The 26,046-nt window shown below is 43.0% G+C and overlaps 1 protein-coding gene across 2 annotated transcripts; it reads left to right on the top strand.

Moving 5' to 3' along the window:
- Positions 1-615: 615 nt before the first annotated feature.
- Positions 616-24,431, top strand: usp13 (ubiquitin specific peptidase 13). Of its 2 annotated transcripts, none has more exons than XM_047037022.1 (21): positions 616-957; positions 2,715-2,840; positions 4,218-4,278; positions 6,145-6,266; positions 6,721-6,863; positions 7,519-7,703; positions 7,886-7,980; positions 8,572-8,762; positions 8,949-9,020; positions 9,858-9,951; positions 11,345-11,470; positions 12,551-12,704; positions 13,231-13,405; positions 13,543-13,631; positions 14,384-14,506; positions 17,116-17,139; positions 17,560-17,703; positions 19,158-19,327; positions 20,691-20,880; positions 21,407-21,491; positions 21,653-24,431. In XM_047037022.1, the coding sequence occupies exons 1-21, from the start codon at positions 847-849 to the stop codon at positions 21,747-21,749; spliced, it is 2,577 nt and encodes an 858-aa protein (XP_046892978.1). In that variant the 5' UTR covers positions 616-846; the 3' UTR covers positions 21,750-24,431. The 2 variants fall into 2 exon arrangements, with proteins under 2 accessions (XP_046892978.1, XP_046892977.1); XM_047037021.1 differs by having other exon boundaries at positions 617-957; positions 9,858-9,963.
- The last annotated feature ends 1,615 nt before the right edge of the window (positions 24,432-26,046 follow it).

The raw sequence follows: 26,046 nt of genomic DNA, 5'->3' as shown, positions 1-26,046 counted from the left end.
TTTGTCATGAGCTTCACAATAATATTTGAGTCATCTTTGTTTCATAAAGGTTGCCTCGTACACATGTACATTTCCACATGATGGCAGTGCTGAGTAGACACAACCTACATTTGATGTTTGGAGGTATATTTTAAATTAAATGGAATTTAGGAAAATTAATGGTTTACTTTTATGTAATTGTTATTTAACTCATTCATTGAGGTATCAGTTAAGAATTGTATATTTTTTCTTCAATTATGACAGTAACAAACCAATCAAAAAGAAAAAATAATTCTAAATAATTGAGATATTGTTGAACACTATTAGTTGAAAACTCTTGTACTGTCTCCGTCTAGAACAGTCACCTGGCATCAAATAAAACGTGACTTGTGAAGATCAACGTATCTGTCCTGCATTTGTTTTCTGAAATGTCAGACTACCTTGCAATTTACTGCAGATGCATGGCTTTCCCTTCTTTGTGTACATTACCATTATCACAATTTGTATGATGTAAAAAAACGAGTGGAGATATTAAGCCTTGGGTATATGGGTGGATTTATAAATTATGTGGGTGGAACCCCTCTTTTAAAATCGTTCGGTGCGCGTCATACAACCAGAATATTCGAGCTCCGAAATCTCCGGCTAGCTCGAAGAGACAGAAATTTAATTCCTAAATAATTTTATTTCGGGGGAAATTATTTTAGCGTTTGTTGTATGCACAGTTTTCCATCCGCTGTGTTTTTCGCGTCACATCCCCCGTGGCTGGAGGAATGTCGAAACCGAATGATTTAAAAATAGCAGCATCTCTTTGACAGCCTGCTCTGGTGACTTTCGTAGCATTGTGGTGCAAGAAGCAGGAATGCGAAGATGGCTACAGACCTAGGAGAGCTGCTGGTCCCCTATATGCCCACCGTCAGAGTCCCCAGAACAGGAGACAGGGTTTTCAAGAGCGAATGTGCCTTTTCCTTCGATTCTCCCGTAAGTGTCTCATCCACTTGCAATTAAGACGTTTGTGTCGCAAGCCATTAACTCATCCCGTGTGCTGCCCTAACATGTGAAAAGCTACGCAGTTTTGAGGTGGGATCTACTGGGTTCAAAGCCACCCACCGTTCCCTGGAGCGAGAGCCTGGAGAAATAAATAATTTAAGGTTGTTTACATCTAGTGGAATGGACTTTCCTTTGTTAAATGGCTTAGTAGGGGTGTATTGTTAACGTAGCCTAATTCATTACCACAAACACCTGCACAGGCTGTATTTTTCTTAGAATAAAACAAAAACAAAAGTACGTTCACATATTTCCGAGATATTGAGTCTGAGGTTTAAAACCCATGTTTTACAGTGTTTCGAGTGTATCTGTGCTCAGTCTGACTCATCATAACAGGCATGTTGTGGCCTATTGGAAAACATGTTTGGAAATTAAATTTTGGGGAAGTTTTGACAATATGTCACGCATACTTAGCCAGTGAGAGTTTACAACATAGGTTACTTTGTGAAATACGGTCTTGCATTTGATTCCAGCGACACCACTCGACCCTGTAATTTTGATATGGCTAGATCAAACTTTCGATGCAGCCTTAATCGACCTTCAAACACAACAATTGATCTGCTGAATTAAAGAAACATAATAGGAACTTTTGCCTCAACAACTTTACTTATCTTAAATCCTAATAAAAACATTTTAAAGGTGACTCAGCTGTCTGGAGTTCATCAAGACTGAACTTATTTTTAACCAAGCGCTGTTGAAGCTCGTATGTCACTCTGAGCCACTTAAAGGTTTGTCAGAATATTTATGAGGCCCACTTCTAATAGCAGATACAGGTTAGTATGGACAGAGGTGTAATTCTGCAGAGCCACCGTTAAACGGCACCATAGTTGGAACTGAAGTTGTAGGCCAGTAGGCCAAGTCTCTGTTATGGCATGTGTTTTTGGAAAATGACATGTCACATTGCTTACTTTTACAGCTGATTGACAATTAGCTATTACCAGGCTGTTTTGCAATGTACTAGAAGTCGCTTTTGCCAACAGCCAGAAACGTTCATCACTATCCTCCGTTGACTTTAACAGCATCCTAAAAGTAATAGATTATTTTGCCCTCAATTCAGATGAAGTTGGTAGTTGTGGACATAGCTTAATCTACTATTGAGTGTATCCTGTGTATACACCTTTAATGATGGTCTTCACTTGTGAGTTAAGGATGGGTATGGATGTGAATCTGAATTATCAATATTGTTATATAACTATAAGACTTGTGGGACATATGGGAGAAGCAAAATCTGAGATTTTATGGTAGTGAGAACTTCACTTCAAAACAACTGGCAGTTACAGAAGGAGTATTATGTATAATGGCTTTATACACATAATGGTCTTCTCACTTCTATGATATCGTTGAGTTTACCTTCTGACATCTGTCATGAAACAGATGGTGCTGTGATTTTAACCTGGTGGTAGCAGCAGCAGCAGCCTCTCGTTTTCTTTCTATTCTCAAAATTGAACTGTAATATTTTGCCAAGTTCATATGGATACCACCTTCGAGATGACACGCCCAGGCAAAGCACATGATTAGTCTGTATTAGTAAAGAGAACCTGGTTGATAAACCTAGCATTAAGTTGTTAAAATGATCCATACCTAACACTGAGTACGTTTATGTAGCAGAATGTGCAAAAGCGCTCCCAAAACCCTTGTAAATTTGGATAGCCATTCCTGTTACCCAGGTGTGTTTCTGTGTGTGTCCGCAGGAGTCTGAGGGGGGCCTGTACGTGTGCATGAACACATTCTTGGGGTTCGGAAGAGAACATGTGGAGAGACATTACCGCAAAACTGGACAGAGTGTTTACATGCACCTTAAACGACACATCAGAGAGGTGAGTGAGGGGTCACACGGTGTGGGGAAGCCATTTCCACATTGCATTGTTTAAATTGAAGTGGGCTTAGGTTAGATTATTTGCATACCCATGGCTTATTTTATATTGACGCCTATTCTTTTTTACTCCCGTTTATTGTTATTTAGTTTCTTCAAATATTATACGAATAACAAAGATGTAACAGACTCTAGATTGTAGGTAAAGGCCGTTCGTGACAGTTGCTTTGATTGTGAGTAGGCATTTTCACCCATAACCTTGTATGTATGGGTCGATTGTCATCTGGCCTGATACAAACTCCAATGGAATGTGTAGACATCATGTCAATTCTTCAGTTACAACATTGTTCAAAATCTTTGTTCTTGTCAATGGCTTACTGTTACTGCACATTAAATATCAAGTGACTACTTCAAGGAAATTAGGTTCATTGTCAATCAAGACTAATCGAGATATGACCTCTTTTGGCAATAGTTAATTGTAACTTAGCTTTTATAAAGATCTACCGTGATGCTGCAGCATCATGTACAGTTTGCCAAATCCATCAAACAAATGGTCAAGATTTGGGAATGGATTAGAACCAGAACTGCTTGTTCTGATGTTGCCCTATACATGCATAGTTCTCTTCATATTGACAAGGAGCAATGCCATTAGTAACCACACAAAAACAAAGCCCACCATCATCCCCCCCCCCCTAAGTGGTTCTATTTCCATGCCTGGATCCTACCAGAAACAGCTGGCCACATTCTCCCGGCTCCTGTGTCTGCTGTTTTCCCATAAGCCCTCTCGCTCCCAGAGTGTGTCAGCATTCTCTCTTGGCCTGTTCCCTGTTCCTGTTCCTGTTCGCCCATTGCACAATAGCTGGGGCTCTGCCTGATTAGTACTGGATCCCAGGGATTCAATAAGTACTCCAGTCATTCAAAAATGAGTTTGCCACCATTTGGGGGCGTATTTGTAATAGTGGTATGATTACTGATTTGATCTTTCACATCCTCTGGGGGGTCATGCTCTTGTATGATTTAGGATGGATTGGATTGGCTGTTTTTTGACAGGTGAATCTGCACTGTGTGCATTTGGATATGTCTCTGCAGACATGTGATGCTACATAGCAGTCATCTGTGTCACAGGGCCACGCTAGGGGGTTTCCCCACCGTATTTTTTAGAAACATTTCCATTGCAGTTGGCCCTGAAGGGCAGGGAAATGTTTAAAATTCTGCAATGGGGCTTTTGTATTTTTATTTATGTGAGAAATATAAAACATTTATGTCTGATTTTCAAATGTTTAGTTCATTTATACGAGAACCTAAAAGGGATTTCTTAAACGGATATGTATGTATTACCGTATGTATATATCAACCCTATTTTTACTCCTGTTCCTTACAGAAACCCACGGGTGCCGCAGGTGGTGCCATTCCCAGAAGAAGAAATGGCAAAGTGTTTCTAGGTAAGCCTCACAAAGGACTTATTACTATCTCTCTGGTGGATACTGAATAGCCTCTTACACCAAACAGATATAGATTCATTCCTGAATGGAAACTCAAATATTCTTTCACAGCCCAGTATTGTAAAAAAAATAAGCATGTTATCATTTGGGGGGAAAAAAAATTAAGTGAAACAGAAACAAGCAGAAGTCGGTCAACACTTTTTTTTTCTACTAGAAGAACATTTCTTTCTGGCACCAAAGATGTGATGTTGAGGGTTAAAATAACCAATACTTTGATCGTAGTCTTAATAATGATAATCAAATGCATTGCAGCAGACATACACTAACTTCCTAGTCACTCCGATGAAAGCGACATATCCCCATGTTACCCCCCCCCCCCCCCCCCCGCCCCTTGCCATGTGTTCTAAATTTAGCTCATATATTTGTATTGCCGTTAGTAACCGTTCTAAATCCAAAGTGCCACATGCCCGGCCTAGAGTACAGATAGGAGGGTTGGTTTACAGTGGGCCGCCCCGGCCTGTCACTTGGTCGTCTTCAGCTGCCGTCCCCCATCACCCTCCTATGACACGCTGTTGCCACTGGCTGCCATGACACAGGCGGGAGAGACTCTCAGGTGTCTGTAGCACCTTCCAGACTGGCGTTCTAACAACCTACTACTGTCCCCATCTATCAATCCGTCGTGCCTCTAGATTAGAACCACCTCCTTTTCCATGAAGCCCTCCTCCTCCACTACTGTACATGGGTGCTAGGCTGCTCAGTACGCTCCGCTGTACAACAATTTGTCCGTTGCGGTTATGACGTGACCAAGTATCTTAACAGGTCTAACCCCATCCTGTTGGGACTGGATGGTTCTAGTTTGTTGTCAACAAAACAGCCCCCCCTCCACCCATCAGGGTTTTGACACAACTGGAACCAGAGGACTACACAGTGCTTTGGCATTTCCATAAGAGAGTGATGATCTTATCAACGAGCTAGCCCCAACCGCACAGACGTCATCATGGAGCTAAAGGCGACAGACATAAGCTGAACATCAGAGAGCCGCTCGATAGGGTTCCGTGGGGATTGGATGGGTGCTCTCCTCTGGACCATTTGAGAACAATCAAATAAACATAGTGGGAATGTTCGACAAACCCTTTAAACAATGCGAACACTCAAGACATCACCTGTCACCATTATCTTAACTATTAGCCCAGTTTATCAAACATATTTTAGAAGGCACCATATTTAGACTTTGTTTACTTTTTTATTTTATTCCAAAGGTCTATGAAACCCATCTTTTTAAGTAAGATAAATTATGTAAAGTTGTATTTGCGTGTTCTTATTCCTTTTCCAGAGGTCGTATGCCTCCATCGTTCATATTAATGAGCCGTAGCCCTGATTGGATGACGTCCTTGGCTCCATGTTACTGGCTTTCTGGGCAAAAACCTTTTGGTAATCATCCCAGAATAATCAGTTTGTACTGAGCCTGGTACCCAAAGGACTTCACACAGCCGACACGTGTTAAGACAAGCTTTTCCTATTCAAACAAAAAAATGATACCCACATATCACAATTGTTCCATTTTAATTGTGCAACGTTGCCCTACAGGTAACAAGCTAACAGACTTTTTTTTGTTGATACATTACGTTGATCAGTGTATAGCAAATCAATATGGGAATTAAGAGGTTCTGCAACAAAAAAAAATCACTATAACGCTTAACATTATTATTAGCCTTTGGTTATATGGTGTACAGTATGTTCTACTCAACACTTGGCGTCGGAAAGCTCAAGTATATGAAACAGACCAATCGACCTCCACAACCGCCAGTATTAACGCTGCGCTCACCAGTCACTGTCTCATGGTAATGTCTGCTTTCTCTCTCAAAGATTTAGAGCTTAATCGTGATTTTAACGGAGACCATTATGAGTATGAAGACGAAGCCAAGCTTGTTATATTCCCAGACCACTACGAGATCCCCTTACCAAATATTGAGGAGTTGCCTGCACTGGTTAGTGAGTGTGTGCGCATGCTGTTTTTGTTTGTGTACAGTATGTGTGTATGTGTGTGGGGTTTGTGTTTGTGAGGCATGATGAAGGTAGAGTCACGTGATACTATTTGGCCTCTCTAGTGTAGTGATATCTTTTAGCGCAGCGTGTGGTTTTTCTTTTGTGTGTGTAGTAGCGTGTGTTTTGGTCAACTGCATTGTGTTTGTTGGTTGTCTGCTGTTGCATGGATTGACTGTAAGGACTCTGCGGTCCCCCTTTGCCACTATTTCTCAGCGAGTGTTAAGTCTTGTCACGTAGAGATCAACTGACAGGAAACTCATATAAACGCCCTACAAATGGATACCTCCTGGAATCCATTCAGCTTCTTGTCCGCCACACAGACCTCTCCCAGCCCCACAGTCCGACACAGCCTTCATTCACCAGACCCCTGGCCCTTTTGTCCCTCTTGACTCCCAGGTGACAATAGCGTGCGACGCCGTGCTCAACGCCGCCTCGGCCTACAAGAAGCAGGAGCCAGACTCCTGGGAGGAGGAGATCCAGGTGTCCAAACATGCCAGGAGTCTCCGACAGCTGGACAACGGAGTCAGGATCCCACCCAGGTAACCAGGCAACACCGGAACCCTGATCACTTAACAGGGGAGCAGACTTGTCCACCTCCAGTTGGGTTCTCGTTTGGTTATTTGTTTGTCAATCGCAAAACCGGTCTCGCCTCAAATTCCGGGTGTTTTCCATTGCTCTACGAGTTCTTTGCTATTCGATTATCAACTGTTAATGTGTTACCACAAGTTGTAACGGTTCAGATTAAAAGGGTATTTGAGAATGTGCTGCACACACCAATCTACGATGAACGGTGGGAGACAAAAACTAAAAATGAAGGATTTATAGAATTTGACATAGTATGACGCTTTATGGGCGAAAGGCCAGCAAAATGAGATAAGAAGTAAATGTGGCTGCTCTGGCAATAATTCTGAAGGTTAACCGGTCAATTATAGCTCCAAGCAGGCAGCAGCCCAGACAGACGCACATGTACAGCTGCTCCAGTGTTTGGTGGTGCTCAGTCGCACACAGCAAGCACAAGCTAAGCTGTTTGCGACACTGCCGTCACCACGCTAATACAGCCATTCCATGTACAAACAATACTGTATGCGTAGTTATTTCCCCCCCCTTCTAACCTGTAATAAATAGTCTTTGTGCGGTTCAATGTTCAATAAGAAAGTACATTTAGGACTTGTGTCCTTCCTTCTGTCCGGTCAGTGGATGGAAGTGTCAGAAATGTGAGCTGAGGGAGAACCTGTGGCTGAACCTGAGCGACGGAGTGGTGCTCTGTGGGAAATGGTTCTTCGACGGGAGCGGCGGGAACGGCCATGCCCTGGAACACTACAGAGAAACCAACTTCCCTCTCGCGGTGAAACTGCACACCATCACCCCTGATGGAGCAGGTAATTGGGTGGAAAAGGCGCTAGCTGGTTTGGGGTGCCTGTAACCGTTTTGTATTTTTTAGTCAGGGGAAGGTGGGTGTTTGCAGATTGAAGAGACGACAGCGTTTGAAGCTGTCGCTCATTTGTGTGTGTTAAATTGTAACTATCCTTCTTATGTTTTGTTTTGACTTGGTTGTACTCAGATATTTACTCTTTTGATGAAGAAGAGGCAGTGCTGGACCCACACATATCAGAACACTTGTCACACTTCGGCATAGACATGCTGCAGATGCAACGGGTATGTTGACTTCCACTCAATCAGTGTATGGTCACATGAAGAGGACCCATTGTCCTGTGCCCTATTCATTCTGGGTATCTTTGATCTTTGACACCATGCAAACCTTTCTGTCTCTAGCTCTCTCTCTCTCTCTCTCTCTCTCTCTCTGTGTGTGTTTCTCTCTCTCTCTCTCTCTCTCTCTCTCTCTCTCTCTCTCTCTCTCTCTCTCTCTCTCTCTCTCTCTCTCTCTCTCTCTCTCTCTCTGTGTCCATCTCTCTCTCTCTCTCTGTGTGTGTCCATCTCTCTCTCTCTCTCTCTCTCTCTCTCTCTCTCTCTCTCTCTCTCTCTCTCTCTCTCTCTCTCTCTCTCTCTCTCTCTCTCTCTCTCTCTCTCTCTCTGTCTCTCTCTCTGTCTGTGTGTTTTCCCCATAGCAACTTTGAACTCGGGCAGTTAGAAGTAAAATTGCATATTGTGTATTTCTGTAGCTTCTTAGAATAGAGACTGCAGTATCAACATTCCATAGACTGGCCAGTTCATCACACAGCCATTAGCCTCAAATAAACACTTGGAACACTCTCTCTCTCTCTCTCTCGCTCTGTGTTTCTCTCTCAGCCAGAGAATGGCCACCACACAGACACCAACGTGCGGCCGCGAGTGAGCGAGTGGGAGGTGATTCAGGAGTCGGGGATGAAGCTTAAGGCCGTGTACGGTTCAGGTTACACCGGCTTCAAGAACCTGGGAAACAGCTGCTACCTCAGCACGGTCATGCAGGTCCTCTTTAGCATCCCCGAGTTCCAGAGAGCGTGAGTACCTGGTTCCCACGATGCACTGGGGTTGGGCAGTGTGAGGCATGGAGGCATGTTTTGAAATGGGAGACTGGGATGATCAAATGTGTCGATACCTTTTTTATGAATGGGATTATGAAACACAGAAATTCAGAGTGTTCGAAATCAACAAATGACTGAAGTTTGACATCTCCTCATTTTTAGGTACGTCGGAAATCTACAGAGGATATACGACTATTCACCTCTTGACCCAACACAGGACTTTGCCACACAAATGTAAATAATCGCCCTATTGCATAACATCAAGAGTCTCTAACGATCCCCAGCCCATGACAACATGGGATGGTTTTCACCGATTCGCTGAGTGAGCGCTTCACTCAGCGACTTCACGCCAACTGTTATCTGATCAACTAGTCTTGATTAAGCACATTAATTAGGTCTGTCATGACTTAGTCCTGGTGTGTTGAAGAATTTGTACAAAACGTATCACAACTAGCAAACAAAAAAAAGCTGCTGTGTTGCAAGTACTTCCTACATTCATAATGCATTATATTACAATTACATGACATGATTATAACGTGTACCATGATGAGAAGTGCTACTTGCATACACCAGTAAGCATGCTCAGAACCATAAACACACGTACAAACATACAAACACACACGCACACACTGGCCAAAATGATACATGAGAAGGTCCCTGGGCAGGTAATGAATATTGGTCATCGAGACACAAAATGTTGAGAAGGGGCTCGTGAGACGATCATGTGATCGTGACCTTAACGATGTTTATTATTTGGTGCAGGTTGTCATACTAAATCAGGATGTTGTTTAAAACTCGAGCCAGCTACAGAGTGCATGCATGTGTGATTGATGTATAACAGATTTGTTTATATTATGGCTCAATACCCCCCCATATTTGTAAATCAATTTACTTTTCCCAGAAACTTGACTTGACTTTAACTTGACTATTACACGACGGTTCAGAGTCATGTAAACATCAACTCACTGGGATTCAAATACAGAGTCGGCTGACTTAACGTCATCTTTAACTTCCTGTACCATCCGGCGTGAAGGTGAGGTGATAATAGGTCTGTTTTGATTTGTCTCACAGGGCCAAACTGGGCCATGGGCTGCTCTCAGGCCTGTTCTCCAAACCACCCATGAAATCTGAACTCATTGAACAGGTGATGAAAGAAGAACACAAGGTATTAGACTGGGTATGTCCAGCACGGTATTTTGGTTTGTAATGTTTAGCATGCAAGTACTTACTGGTAATGGATGCAAAACCTTCACAGTTTGTGGTTGTCCGGTAACATTTGTCATACATAGTCTGTTTGTAGCTTTCTGATAGAGGATCCATAGGGTGCTGAAACTCCCATAAATGAATATTTTTTTAAGTTGTCAGTTGGTTTTAAACTCCTCCATAAGATGAAGCCTACAGGTTTGGAGACACAATGTCAGATTTAATTGTGCTGTGACCTTTAGCATTGTGCCTAAAATAGATTGTTGCCACAGTCCCCAGGGAACAACTCAAATTCCTCTGTGACCACACTTGGTAATCAAGGTCTTAATAGCGGATTGTTTTTTTTGGATGTGATAAGATTTTCATGCTTGTTACTGAAATTATATTAAGTGTACCAAAGTTAAAAAGGCTTCCTATTTTTGTAAACCTATAGATTAAATGAATACATGTTAAATGTCCCGTACGATCCACTGTAGCCTAAATGAAATGATTTGATTTTATTACACATTCTTTTTTTCGCCTTTGGCTCATATCGTACCACCTCACAGAGTTTTTGTTTGTAGAGATCAACACGGCTTTGGCCTTTTGACAGCTCTCTGTCTCAATGCTTCATTGAGACAGTGAGAAGGACGCTCCAAAAGCCTATTGGGACACAACCACATGTATATCTTCAGGCCCCTAACTTCCTGTTAGCCCTTATTAGCCACAGTAAATGATAGGCTTGGCCAGAGGTCCTGCATTTCCTCTCTGAGGGTACAGACAGGTTTGGACACACACAGACAGCTGGCTGAAACGCCATTGCGTTATAGACTGGGGGATAGTGGAATGATATTCAGCAATGTTTGCAGTCATTCTTCAAAGTATAGTATAATTTGTGAGTGCTACACACTAAAGGATCATTAAAATGTATTTTCATAAAATGTAGTTCCATTTGGCATCTCTCACTGCCTAGACATCTCGCTGCTTAATACACCAACTGCTTGACCATAAGCAGTTTTGCGTCGTTGCCGGTGAGGCTCAGCCATTGGTCGACATCCAGTTGTCAAGTATTCCAGCAGAGACTCTGTTCTCTCCAGTAACACTGGTTGGCAAATTAGATTTTCCAAACACCGCCAATGTAAAGACCCCTGAGGTAACCTGCAGATTGCCTGCTTGTTTTGTCTGAGGAAAAGGGAGCGCGGTGAAGCTTCCGGCATACCTGCTTGTTGTTGTTTGTGTTTGTTGATCCGTGGGCACTTAAGTGGATGCCCGAGGCTAAATCTGATGGCGTTGTTTTGCCTGAGTGTCTGCCATGTTTGCTGATTATTTGGTGTCTCGTCTATGTGTGGGTGTGTAACTCCCTGTTCTCCTATCAGCATCAGCAGAAAGGAATCTCTCCCAGGATGTTTAAAGCCTTGGTCAGCAAGGGCCACCCAGAGTTCTCCTCCAACAGACAACAGGATGCCCAAGAGTTCTTCCTTCATATCATCAACCAGGTGGAGGTGAGTAGAGAGACTGGATCGCAGTGGGGAGCTGAAAAAATGTAAAATGGCTTTATTAAGCAGTTGGTTTTATCCAAAGTGAAGTATAGTATGGGGGAGGGTCAGTTTTTTTTTTGGAACCTGCGACCTCTTGATCTGCAGTCAGGTGCCTTTTCAACTGTCTGGAACACCCAGATGAATGTATAAAACCACATAGACATTTAAAATGATCAAAATCTTAGAATTATAGAAAAGAAAACCCAAATATTCGTGAACTCTGATATGTGTTGCACTTTTGGCAGGCTGGTCATCGGGCCTTGTGACAAGAGGGGGGTGGGAGTGGAGAAAGAAGCTGTGAGAAGGGACTCGTTTTTTTGGGACGAAATAGCCCTCAGCCAGTCCTGGCAAACAACTTGTAGTCCGAAGTGACTTTCTCAACAAGGTTAAATTTAGACCAGCCCTATCTGTTACACAGGCTAACCAATGCTTCATATTTTGCCCCAGTCACAGGGACCCTACTTAAACCTCACTCCTCCCCTGTCCTTGAAACAGGACAAGAAACACTGGCTACGCACTACAGGCCCGTTTATTTACCCTGGATAACTAGGCTACTTAAAATCTCATTTGTTCTATAACTTTACCTTGTTTTAGACAACATGTTCCATGTATAGGTCTTTTTCCAGTAGTGCACAAATAACGTAACAAAGATCCAATTAAAAAGGGCCCCTGATTTGATCATGAGCATGTACTACACGACTAGAAGTGAACTAGTCAGACAGAGAGACTGCAGAGGTCATAGCAACCCCATAGCAACTTTGAACTCGGGCAGTTGGAAGTCAAATTATATTTTGTGTATTTCTGTAGCTTCTTAGAATAGAGACTGCAGTATCAACACTCCATACAAGACTGGCCAGTTCATCACAGAGCCACTAGCCTCAAATAAACACTTGGAACACTTGAAACACTTGGACCCAATGACCGCTGGCCCCTGGCCCCTGGCCACTGATTGAGCTTATTGACCTCTCTCCCGTTCAATTTCTCTTTCTCTGTCGCTCTCTTGCCCAACCCCCCCTTATCCCCACCTGCATCCCTCCCCTCTAGAGGAACTCTTCGGGCTCAGAGAACCCCAGCGACGTGTTCCGCTTCCTGGTGGAGGAGCGCGTGCAGTGCTGCCAGTCGCGGAGGGTGCGCTACTCCCAGAGGGTAGACTACCTCATGCAGCTCCCCGTGCCCATTGAGGCAGCCACCAACAGAGGTGAGGAGGGGGAGGGGGGGGGGGGGCCTGAGCTGCGGGCACAGCTGGCACTGCCACAGGGGGAGCCACAGCCGGAGCTCCCCCTGAAAGGGCACCGAGGAGCCCTTTGGGAGCTCAGAATTGATTAGCTCAGGGGAGCGAGAGGGGGAATGTGTTTTTGATACCGCAGAAAGCGGGAGTGGTTTAAATGAGACTACCATACTTGAGACTAGGAACTGTTTGTGATATTTGACATGTCTTGGTGTGGTCTGTAATTGTATCTCAGGTGCTTAGGGCTTTGTTTTAGTCTACTGTTAGTCTACAGTAAAGGTCGTCCAGGTTCTCAAACTGCTTTTTTTAAGTCATCAAATTAGCATTGTCAGTGTTTTCTCTTACAAATTCTTTCATATTTTTGTCGTTGCCATAGTGAAACAGATCTTTGACCTTGCTTGATGGCATGCATTTGGGAAAGTACGGTCTCACTCGCTTGACGACATACCATGTATGTTGTGTGTTGTTTGTACATGTTGACATTTGGGTCTCGCAGAGGAGCTCATAGCGTACGAGGCCAAGCGGAAGGACGCCGAGGAGAACGTGCGTCCGCCCCCGGAGCCCGTGAGAGCCCGCGTTCCCTTCACAGCCTGCCTGCAGGCCTTCACAGAGCCCGACAACGTCCCCGACTTCTGGAGCTCCGCGCTACAGGCCAAGTCGGCGGGAGTCAAGTGAGGAACAATCTAATCCCGATGTTCTGCTGCTACCCCGTGACGTTCCAAACGGCGACGACGGCGCTTAGCCTGTCTTGTTTTTGTTCTCCTTTGTTTTTTCGTCCTGCTTGAAATTGTCGCCCATCTCGTTCCAGGACGTCCCGCTTTGCCTCCTTCCCAGAATATTTGGTTGTTCAGATTAAGAAATTCTCATTTGGCGTGGACTGGGTTCCGAAGAAGCTAGGTGAGAAAGCATGCAATAAACACACAGTTTTGTGTCTTAAATACTATAGCATTAATAGAATATGAAGAATGTCAATTCAATTTTATATAGATGTGCTTCTTGGCATTTAGTGCAGAAATGAGGTTATTTTCACTTACAATTTGGGATGATATTCAATCAATTCTGTGACTATCCAGCAGAGGGCAGTATGGCACTGAGATTTACTGAGGTACTGAAATCCAGCAAGAATTCAGACAGATAGGGTGCAATACCTCACCTGAGTTGACTTAAAACTTCCCCAAGAAGCGCTGAGGAAGGTTAACTATTTATGATAAATGGGATACAAAGTAGGTCATTGCTTCCTTTTGCACTTCAAACACTTGTTTCAGGTGCTCAACTCTGTCAACAGTATGAAAAAAAAAAAAAAAGCCAAAGTAGTTGGTCAAAGTTTGTGCCCGTGAAAGTATAAACATCTTAAGGTCTCACCTTGTCATTCTTTTGAAGTCTCCAGGCGATTCTTTATGCATTTTGCATGGCCGCTTGCATAATCACACACAGTACACGTTATTTTAGCAAGTTTCAAAGAAGGCTCGGTCTGTAACCTTTCCAATCCTGTCCAGAACACCCTCTGTCATTAAACCGTTCCTCATGACTCATCCAGTGACGGGATCAGATTTACATTAGAGAATCTCCGAGCTCATCTGTAAAAGCCTTTTCATCCCTCTCCTCAAATCTTTTTGCCTGTCTTGTAACACGACCACATGTCTCCTCAGACCTGGGCATTGAAGTCCCAGACTTCCTGGATCTGTCCAGACTCCGCGCCACAGGTCTGCAGTCAGGAGAGGAAGTGCTCCCGGACCTCACTCCACCCATCGTCCTTCCTGAAGACACCCGAGGTAACCTCAGAGATCCCAAATGAGCTCAGTAGTCTTCTAAGTCATGCTTCTAAGTCCATCAGTGGTTCTCAACCCTGGTCCTCAGGGACCCCCCCGTCCTGCTTGTTTTAGATGTTTCCCTGCTCTAACACACCTGATTCAAACGCATGTTTGTTACCAGGCTTCTACAGAGCTAGATAACGACCCTTTTATTTGAATCAGGTGTGTTGGAGTAAGGAAACATCTTAAACATGCAGGACAGGGGGTCCCTGAGGACAGGTTTGAGAACCACTGGTTTAGATTCTGGAAAAGGTCACACTTTTGAATGATGGAATCTACTCACTACTACGTAATGGCCCAACAGTCAGTGTAAATCAAGCCCTCATTACAGATACAAATCAGAAAGCTGCTTACTGAAAAATAAATCGTGTTTTTATTGACAGTGACCAACCAGCCACCTTCTCGCCCCGTCCAATCGATTTAGTGAATAATCCCATTAACAGCCAGCTAATCTTGGGTTTACTTTCAACAACATTCCACATTTTACATGTTGAAAGCCAAGAGAACTTAGATGTTAGACATTCTTATATGAATCTTACATCTACCTAAAAACAGCCTGCAAAACATGTATCATTTTTTTATTCAATTGAGAAGAAGAAACTATGAGCCTATGCGTTCAAACTGACCAGAGGGCCGGAAACAGATCTGACTATGCATTCATCAAAGGATTCAACTGAATTCTTTAAACAACAACAAAGGGTGTCCCACAGGGATCGATTCTAGGCCCAACTTCACTCTTCCTATCGCTGGTATTGATTTATCTGTTCAAAGATGTGACCTGGACCTGTATGCTAATGACCCTAATGCATGCCTTTGGCTCCCAAGGTGCACCAATCTCTTTCTTGGAATTTACGAGGCTTTCGTTGAGTTGAACTTCCAGTAATGTCGACATTATTTACGAGGAAATACTCAGGCCACTTTTGAAAACATTTGACAGACTGTCACAGTGCACTTTGCTCCAGCTACCCTTTCAGTACATGACTGCACTCTTGAGTCACGTAGTCCGGTCTTCTTTATGGTTGTGTTCATCACATCACGCCCCCTTCTTTTATCTCTCTCGTGCACTTTTGACAGATTACCACACCAGGTTGCAGGCGTGGGGTATCTCTCAAGGTCGTTTTTGTTGCGTAAGGATTGGGAAAATCAGCAATCTAGATATTCCAATTACCTTTTTTTCTGACCTCTTTCCTGGAACAATCTCGAGAGTGACTTACAATTGGATACACGGGTGCCTTTAGGCCAGTTTAAAGGCATGGTTGCAGGCCTTTGTTTGAATGATTTTGCTTTCATTGAGTCGGAGCAGGTCTCCCTCAAAAAGAGATGGGTGTCTCAGAGAGACCTCTTGCCGTAATAAAAGCAAGTCATGAAAGTAAATACATCAAATGAATCGCAGTCATGTTGCATGAAGTACAATGTGACATGGAAGGACATGTCTCCCACTGGTGTTAAGATTTAGTGATGTGGTGGACTTAGGTGCTTACATGGTCATTCTAACTATCGACTAGTTTCCTTTTCTCCTTCACTGATTTGTCCAAACGATATTCTAATTGAAACATATTTTCTTCCTTTTGAGTCTGTTGTTGTTGGAGAATCAAGCTAAATGACATCATCTATGCGCCCCTTAATATTTTAGGCGCCAGACATGGTCTAAGACATTCAGGCACTCGGAATAGATGTTAACGTCGGACTCAATTCTATATTAGGCATTTGCTGCTTTCTTGAAATGACGTTGTTCAGCTAGCTTTACCATCATTTAGTAACCTTTCTATCCGTGAAGTGAATACAAATGAACCAATGTTTGGATAACCTCGGAACAATTAGATACTTTTTAACCTTGAGTAAAGTGTGCAAGTCATTGTCAAAACCTTTCTTCGGTCCGATTTCTCTGACAAGGTAACGTTGCTCTGGCCTGAACAGCATGTAAGGAGAGGGGAGTCACTTCTTCAATTGATTGTAAATCACAGCTCTAAAATGAGAGGGCAACAAGAGACCATGGTTGTGTTCCATACACGTGATTTATATAGCACTCGTATGATAAGCCTCATAAATCCTATATTAAAAAATGTATTGCCAAGTACCCTCTAATACATGTGATAGATTATGCCATGGTCGACGTAGTTTTGTTTTTCCGAATAACAAGGACCTCCAATGGATTTCTGTTAATCAAGCAAATGGTTTTCCCCATGTTTCTGGAAATGCATCATTTCCCAATAATTAGCTATTTCTTTATTTTAAAATTGGTTATTGATTGAGTAGACCTTGGTACCGTAGAAAAAAACATTACAAATGATTCCTCAGTCGCGTCTGTCAGTGCTTTCTGCAAAGCAATGTAGGGAGGGGAAAACGAGTCTCACTGACCCAACGTATCGTGATTATGTTATGGATGAAAAATGGTTTGGCTTACGTTAGATTGTTAGACAAAACTTGCTTTTCCTCAGAATTGAATCGCGTATTATTCTCTCCTTGATTCAGTGAGACGAAACCTAATTGTAATGGATCACAAGCCATAAGGGCCTGAGCTTGTCACTCTTGTGCCATTGAAAGACACCCTTTTTTTGCTCTACTTTCAGATAACTCCATGAACTCCCTGGACTGTAAGTATGCCGTTTCTCCTGTACCCCATCTTGTCCACGTAACCTATTTCTATAGATTTACAACCACAAAACACATTATTCTAGGTTACAGTGACTAATGACAAACGCGGCGAAGTAAAAATCTGATGATGCAAACAAATGCAGCTGCTGCGCCAGCCCCACAAAACCTGGCAAAAACTTTTGCTCAGAGGAGTGGATTGGGCTGTTGTCAATTTCTTCGACTTCTGTTTGATGAAAAAAAAAAAACCCTCACTAAACCTCTCCCCTGGCAGTTCATCTCCTGTCCTGTTTTTAATGAGGCCCAAAGAGAGGACCATCACAGACCACCACGGCCAAAAAAAAAAATAGGCCACTCGATTTGAATTCGCCCACTCGACGTGTGCGTTCATGGTGTATTTGTTTTCTCTGGACGGTCCTTAGCTCCAGAGATAGACGAGGCGGCGGCCATGCAGCTGGCGGAGATGGGCTTCCCACTGGAGGCCTGCCGGAAGGCGGTGTACTACACGGGAAACATGGGGCCCGAGATGGCCTTCAACTGGATCATAGCCCACATGGAGGAGCCTGGTAAGGACCCGATGGACAGTTAAAGGCACAGGCCCAGCATGTTCCCAACCTCTTGAGCTTAGAAGCGCACGCGTGAAGCTCACACAGTAAACGCGGCAAGCTGCGTTTACTGTGTGGACGCGTGAAGTGTGTGTGTGTTTGACGTACCGAGTCTCATTTGTCTCAACTGTTCCCTGACAACAGCTTCGATGTTGTCAGGGGACGGCGTCCCACCCTGAGGCTGCTGTCAGTTCATTCTGGTGGTTAGCTCTATACGCACTGGTATATTTGCGCCACTTAATGGGTAATTTACAGCCCAAACGGCTCCCTCACTGCATCAGTCGTGAAAACAAAACCAACCAGGCAATAAACATATTTGTCTCATGTCACGTCACACATCATCGTGCGCACAAACAAATGGAACCCGACACATGGCGTTCGTTTTTATTTGTAGCAGAGACCGATAACGCCGCCGGTAGTCAACAGGACGGTAAGTAGAGGGGTAACCTTTTCATTTGACCTCCACCCTTTCATTTACCTTCCCTCCACCGCACTCCACCGGCTGCCCTCACCGCAAAGGCAACGTCTTGTCTGTGGTAGTCATGGTCCTTGTCACTGTACTCCACACGTCGTTATATAGCTACGCATGGACTGGATGAGGTTGGATGAACTCGAATTTAAACTGCCTTTTCGTCTCGCACACAGTGTGAGCTGTCAGTTCAAGTATGTGCCAAAAATTCAGTTGTAAGACAAAGGATGCAGACAAGTTAAACAACATGTGCAAAGGTTTCTCGTTCCTTATTTATTGGCCAAATCTTGTCTGTAATGTCTTTGCAGAAAGTTAATGATAATAGTGGTTAACGGATGCATGATCATTTTTAACGTGCCATTGCACAGGCGATTACATCACCTGTCACTGCATGTGTGTGTATGCGTGTGTGGATTGCATGCCCTTATGGTCCATTGGTCTGTAATTTTTTAAGTGTGTGCGTCACCTTATTTACACGCCACCGTGTGTGAGCATGTGTAAGCGTATTTATACAGTGACCTATTTTTCAGTAACCACAATTTTGCGTTTACTTATGTCGCACATAAGTTGTGTGGACTCACTGTAGCTACATAACATTTGTACTCAAACTCTGTCTGAGTTTATGTGATACTGTCTCCAGTATCACACGAACAATTATGAATTTAAAGAGATGAAATCCCAGTTTGTGACTAGGTGTTTATATGCATGGGGCATCTATTGTACCTATAGTCTTGTATTCCCTTTGTCACAAAGCGTCTCCATTTTGCTGAAATATAAATGTGCTCCGAGTTTTAAAAGCTGTGCACAGGTTTTTAATGGATACCAGTGTCTACATAGAGGAAAAAAAAGAAACGTTTGTAGCAAAGTCATGAAATCCAAAAAAGGAAAAAGAGAAAAAGGTCAATATACACCACGGCCGTCTTTTCTTTTCCCTCCCCGCTTCCAGACTTTGCCGAGCCCCTGGCTCTTCCCACCGTCCTGGAGCCCCTTCCATCCAGCAGCAGCCCCAGCATGGGTGCCTCCCCCCTGGACAGCCAGCCCCCCGAGGAGAGCATCGCCATCCTGACCTCCATGGGCTTCCCTCGCAGGCACACCGTCCAGGCCCTGAAGGCCACGGTCAGTGTCCTTCTCTTGTCCCGGTTCTCACTGGAGAGGAACCCCTCTCGAGTTCTGTGTGCGCCTTCATGGAAATAAGAGGACAGAGTTTGGGGGTTTCAGATTGTAAACTGCTCAACCACTTTCGCTTTTAGCGGTTTTGGGAAACAATTTAAGCGTCTGGTAAATGAATGCATGTAAACGATCGGGAGATCTTTCCATCTTGTTTTGGTGAATAGGGTCTTTGTGTCCAAAGTTATAAAGTACTATAACCTCTGGATAAGAGCGTCTGCCAAATGACTAAATGTACTATAAAGTTGATCTTAATATTATTCATAAAGAATGTAAAGGCATTACATACTTGGCATATGACCTGCCTTGATATGCTACAACCTTCCCCACTTCTCTATGCCTACAGTGGCTACAGATGTTTTACTGGACGTACTGTTTCCAAGTAGCCTCTGTCTCGGCCTGACATGGTGTTCTCTGATAGGCCATTACTCACGCAGTGTCACAGATATGAAAACACCACAGAAGATTAGCCCAGGGTGGAGGATTTCGATGTTTCATTTTCTATTTCGGAAAAGTTAAGCCGGGGTCATTTTTGTGCTGCCTAAAGCTCATTGTATACTTCGACGTCGAGGTCACATGGTCTGCTTGAGTTTTAGCTCCAAAGATGGCCCCCATTCCTGCCCCGCAGCCGGAACAGACACCAATTTCAGTTTTCCATCCCCAAATTGACACGGATATCCTTACTTAGCGTCCGTAATGCCTCCGAAACGCGAAGCCTTCCTAAGTCGTCTTATTCATGAAAAACAGAAGGGGCCCCCAAGGCCGCTCTGGAGGTGTGAAACAGCGGAGGGTCTCGTGGGCGATCTAAATGTAGCCCCTGCCACAGAGGGAAGTAGTGTTCAACCTCCGTGGCCTGCCAGCCTGCCTGCCTGGGCATGGTCTGGGAAAGCAGGCGGTCTCACCCTCCCCCCTCAGCCCGCCCGCCCGCCCGCACCCTCCTTCCACCCATACTCTCCTCGTAGGCCTCCGCTGTGAATCACGCTTTTATTTTGGATTCGAGGCGATGGCTAAATGAGGGGGTTTGGCCACGCTACCAGGGCCACCTCCTGGCTTCTTGAGACTGAGGATGAGTTATGAGGTTTCGAATGACAAATGACTCATGTTGATGGTGCTTTATTCAGTACCAAGTGGAGCTATAGCATGTGAAGCGTTGGTTGATTTTGAGGAGACTGAACACATGAAAGTGAACGACCACACTGGGTCAGCCCGTTTCCATCTCCTTCCCATTCGTCGTCCCGAAAAAGCCCCCAACACATTTGTCATTTGAAACCTCGTTATTTCTGACGCCACATTTCCGTCGCTTGTTCTTCAGAACAACAACCTGGAGCGGGCTCTGGACTGGATCTTCACCCACCCGGAAATGGAGGAGAGTGACGCCCTGTCGGACATAGCCGACACAGAGCCCAACGACAACGTCTTCTCCAACGCCAACTCCCACAGCGGCTCCACGATGTCTCCAGACCAGGACACGTCAGGGCCCCGGATCAAAGATGGGCCTGGACGTGAGTGAATCCTTGAAGACGACCACTGATATATTAGCAGCTACATGAGCTTTGAAGGGATACAAAGAAATTTGGTGGTTCTGGGTAATTTCCTACTCTCCCAGTAAGAGTTAGATACATAAAAATGATATGCAGAACTTTGTCTAAGTGCAGTTTTAATGTATTTAAGTTAAGGTAATACGCGAAGGTAGCACTGTTAGCTTAGCGCAAATGCTGGAGGTCAGGGCTATTCACTAGTCAGCCTCTCTAATGTCCTGTGCTGTTGGGTACAAGGGCCAACCACCTTGTACCTTGCTTTAATCACTTGTGACAAAAAAACTGCTTCATCCATTCCTGGCGACAGTTTGCAGATCCAAGATAGTAGTTCAGATTCAGATATACATATGTACGTAATGTACACAAGTAGCTTTAGTCTACAAGGCCACAGTTTTGGTTGAGCAGAGAAAGTTGAGCGTGGTTTCGATGTTTATGTTTTGTTATTGTAGGACTATCTTTGTGAGACCTGGGTCTAATGTTTTTGTTCTAGGTTACGAGCTCTTCGCCTTCATCAGTCACATGGGTGCATCCACAATGTCTGGTCATTATGTATGTCACATCAAAAAGGAGGGAAGGTGAGCCGCTGGATATTAAAAGGAGAATGTGTCATCATTGGTGTTGGATACAGTAAAATACACTCATTATATGAATATCATACATATTAATAATGCATATAAATATGTGAAATACAAATATGTGCATATAAATATCTGATATATTGTTTTTGCCTCCGTAGGTGGGTGATTTACAATGATCACAAAGTGTGTTTGTCGGAAAGGCCTCCAAAAGACTTGGGCTATGTCTACTTTTATCATCGACTGTCCAGCAGCTAGAGCCAGTCACAGCCATCTCCCCCCACCCTCCAACTCCAGAAAACGACAACTTCACAACCGAAAGACTGGAAGACAAAGGCGGCAGCGACAACAATGGAGGCTACAGAAATAAACACCCCCGAGTCAAGGTGACAACCGGCTTGACGCACCACTCAAGTGTCATTCAAGAGCACCCGGGAAAAATATGGAAGACCAAAAAGGTCAAAGAGGGGAATGCAATGTGCAACTGTACGTCTGTGGTTACTGTGTGCTTGTGTGTGTTTTAAATATGTCTTTTGTCTACTGTGTAGTTACAGAGGAATGTGTGCAATTTCAGTTAACGGAATACTTGGCACAAAATAATATCACTTATCAGATTGTATTACTGTGTTCATTCTATATGCCTTTGGCAAATGTGCCAGTAATATAAAGTCATATAAACTTTAAGCGTATTAATACACGCTAGAACACTTCACTGCCAGCCCTGAAATGCCCTGCACTGATACAAGAAGAAAAATAATCATACAATATAGCTTGGGGCCTTGCATGGAATGCTGGGAAATGTTACACATCGATAAGATGGATCTGAGGATGCTAGGAACTCCTAACATGTGGAACTGCACATAGCCAGTCAGAAAACATGGTCATGGATAGAAATAGACAATGCAAACCAAAATCTACTATAGACAGAAAAGACAATTACATTTAGGATCTGTCTGTGACAGCCCTAATAAGGAAGTCCATTAATAGGTATCATCTCAACCAGTATTGTTTGAGAAAATAAGTTCAATCTTTGCGACTTTTATGTTCTGCTGAGGGGAAAAATGGTAGCCTGTGCAAATCTGATCATTGGCTAAGATTAAAAAAAGATTGAAAAGATCGAAAAAGCATTTTGATTGAAATTATTTTATATCCAAACCATCTCATAATGAAAATAAACATTGCACAATTTTGTTATACCTTGAACTACCCCAAATTACATCTGAATGTCATAGAAATCTAGCAACTGAATGTCAAAACCAAAATGCTGACTACTTTCCAGCAGCATTTCCCCATATCCTCTTGGACTTCTGCAACTGTTGGTATCCTACAGTAGAGAAACTCTTATAACATTGTTTGGAAAGCCCCAGTTCTATAAGTATTTTATAAATGTATTAATACAAAAATAATTTTGCCAGCCTGACTGGGTTGTATTGTCACTACCATAACAGTGAAGCCGGCGACATTTGGTTGCCTCACTAGACAAAAATCATAGTTTTGTAAGGAAAACACACCCAAATGTAATGTGTTTCCAATAATAATACAGTACTCTGATTCTGTATCCAAAAATATTAGCATTTCCCATGCTTCAACTTCAACCGAATGTGCTTCAACACAGCCACTGGTTTGTGTTGGACTAGAGTCAAAACTATATGCAATATGCACTGGAACATATTCTCTCGAGGACAGGACATCTGTACTAAGCTGCACAACTTTCCCTCAGAACAGTCCTTCCGTGCATTAGCGTTAGCGTCTGTTAGCGGTCGGTGCAGTTCTGAATGTGTCTACTGATGGTGCTCACTGAAACCAAAAACCTCTCCTGTCAGCTATTAAAATTGACCATGTCAATAAGTGAACTCCTCTTCTGATGCACCACACACACCAGCTCCTGTGTATACTGGGTTTACTCTCATTATCAAATTATTTCTCTTGTGCTTTGGCTTGGCAGCATATGTCACCTTTGTCGCATGCGGCTGTCTCCTTTTATATTCTGTAGCCATGTTTATGCGTCCACTGGTGGCACGTGGCAGTGTGGCCCGTACTGTTCAATTTCATTCACTGAGCAAAGAATTGTTTAACAAACCGAACATTCAATGTATGAACACACACAGATGGAAGGCTGGATTCTTTTCTTGCGCTGCTCGAATCATGATGTCTTTTGACTTCTCAAGGGAAAGCTGGTTAAGGGGTTTGATTGAGTTGAACCTCTCAATTGTGTTTGGAGAAGATTTAAGTCTCCTTAACATCATTCAAGGTTTCTCATCCTTGTCAGATATTACTTGATAAATGGTTTCTGTGTACATTGTCTATGCAGCCAGGGAATTCTTAATGGTTTCTATGCAAGTCTCTTGTTTCTGTGATTTTTCCCTTCGGCCACATTGTTAGCTACCTACAGCGGGATAAATGTAGGCTACGATGAAAAAACGTTGCTTCGAAGTATAGTGTTTGTATTGTCCTCCCCCCACACCTTGGTTTCTCTCACTGGAGCCTCTTGCTGTCTCCACCACTCTCTCTCTCTCTCTTGGTTGTCAAAGGTAACGGTTTTGCCTTTGTGCCACAAAAACGCCTTTGTCTGTCAGCATGTGCACTAAACAGGCATTTAGTCATTTGGATTGTACAATTGTACTTTTTTCTTTCTTTTTTCATTTTTTCTTTTATCCAAATGTCCTTTGAAACTTCACTTCTCGATTTATACTCGATTTTTCTTTGTCTTTTTGCAATCAAGTTTGTGCCAATCCACTAGTTTTCATTATTAGAGTTTCATTTTGTTTAAAGTTAACTTTTGTAATGTATGTTTTTATCCAAATATTGCAGAGGATACAGTGTTGTAAAGATAAACAGGAATAACCTAAATGTAACGTAACATATCTATGGTACTTGTTTCTTGCAATGTTTGGATAGTTCAATAAACAACACATTTGTTGACATTAATTCGTAGTCATTTCCTTTTTTACATTCAGAATATAAACATTTGTTGAAAAACCCAAACATCATTGCTGCAGGTTCTTAATAGCATTCCCTCAATGGATTCCTGTTTCATAATTGACATTTGGCATAGTACATTTCCCAAACAAATGCCAGTCAATCTTTGTATTGTAGGTAGAGGTAAAAAAATACTAAATTGTTATTGAGAAAATGGACATGTTTGCTGATGTATAATAAGGACACAGACACAGACTTTGTTACAAGAGTTTATTTTAAAATGTACTTTCATACTATTCGTGTGAAAGGTATTAATGCTTTCTCTAGTGGTTAAGTATACTGGGAGAATATGCGTTTTACGTAAAGTATTAAATAACATATTTCAATGTTTGATTTCTAAGTCATTCTTTGCATCAAAATATTTGATCTATTAGTATGTGTGTTGGATATACAAATAAACGTAATAGAGTAAACAGCCATCGTAGAATGAGTGGGTCAAAAGGAATAAATTGTACACAAGATACAGAATAAACATCTATCTGATGCTTTTGATCTGAACAGGGAGGTGTGCTGTTGTTCCTTCGGGTACATGCATGACAAAGTTCAAGGTAGTACATCAATTTCTGAAGTAAGATTTTTGAATCAACTAGTGCCTATATACTGTAAATGTGTGCATTCAACTAAGTCATGTTTTGTATCTTGTGTACAATGTGTATATACAGTGCCCTCCAAAAGTATTGGAACAGTGAGGCCAATTCCTTTATTTTTGCTGTAGACTGAAAACATTTGGGCTTGACATCAAACGATGAATGTGAAACCAGAGATCAACGTTTCAGCTTTTATTTCCAGGTATTTACATCAGGATCTGATGCACAAATTAGAAAATATCACCTTTTTGTTCGAACCCACCCATTTGTCACGTGAGCAAAAGTATTGGAACATATGACTGACAGGTGTGTTTTGTTGCCCAGGTGTGTCCTATTACATACATTATTCAATCAATAAATACCACTGAATGTCTACACTCAGGTTCAGATTGGGTAAGATAGGTTTTGTCTATGCAGACTGTATTCAGAGGTGAAAACAACATGAAAACCGGAGCGCTGTCTTTGGGTGAAAAACAAGCAATTGTGAGTCTTAGAGAAGATGGAAAATCAATCAGAGCCATTGCAGAAACATTGGCCATAGCCAGTACAACCATTTGGAATGTCCTGAAGAAGAAGAAAACTACTGGTGTACTAAGTAACAGACGTCGAACAGGTAGACCAAGGAAAACATCAGCAGTTGATGACAGAAACATTGTGACAGCTGTAAAGAAAGACCCTAAAACAACTGTTAGTGAGATCAGCAACAACCTCCAGATGGCAGGAGTGAAGGTATCACTATCTACTGTTCGCAGAAGACTTCATGAACAAAAGTACAAGGGCTACACCAGAAGATGCAAACCACTCATTAGCAAGAAGAATAGGAAGGCCAGGCTGGAATTTGCCAAAAAGTACAGAGATGAACCTCAAAAATTCTGGGACAAAGTTTTATGGACTGATGAGACAAAGATTAACTTTTACCAAAGTGATGGAAAGGCTAAAGTTTGGAGAAAGAAAGGAACTGCTCATGATCCCAAACACACAAGCTCATC

Source organism: Hypomesus transpacificus, chromosome 16 (genome assembly GCF_021917145.1).
Source record: "Hypomesus transpacificus isolate Combined female chromosome 16, fHypTra1, whole genome shotgun sequence".
NCBI classification, from domain to species: domain Eukaryota; kingdom Metazoa; phylum Chordata; class Actinopteri; order Osmeriformes; family Osmeridae; genus Hypomesus; species Hypomesus transpacificus.
Note: the sequence above shows the minus strand (reverse complement) of the source record. Positions and strands in the feature narration are given on the sequence as shown.

Excerpts from the sequence above, each read along its gene's own strand:
- usp13 (XM_047037021.1), top strand. The coding sequence starts at position 847 with ATGGCTACAGACCTAGGAGAGCTGCTGGTCCCCTATATGCCCACCGTC. Across the intron at positions 13,406-13,542 it reads GCCAAGTCGGCGGGAGTCAA|GACGTCCCGCTTTGCCTCCT; the intron begins GTGAGGAACAAT and ends ATCTCGTTCCAG. Across the intron at positions 19,328-20,690 it reads TCCAGGCCCTGAAGGCCACG|AACAACAACCTGGAGCGGGC; the intron begins GTCAGTGTCCTT and ends CTTGTTCTTCAG.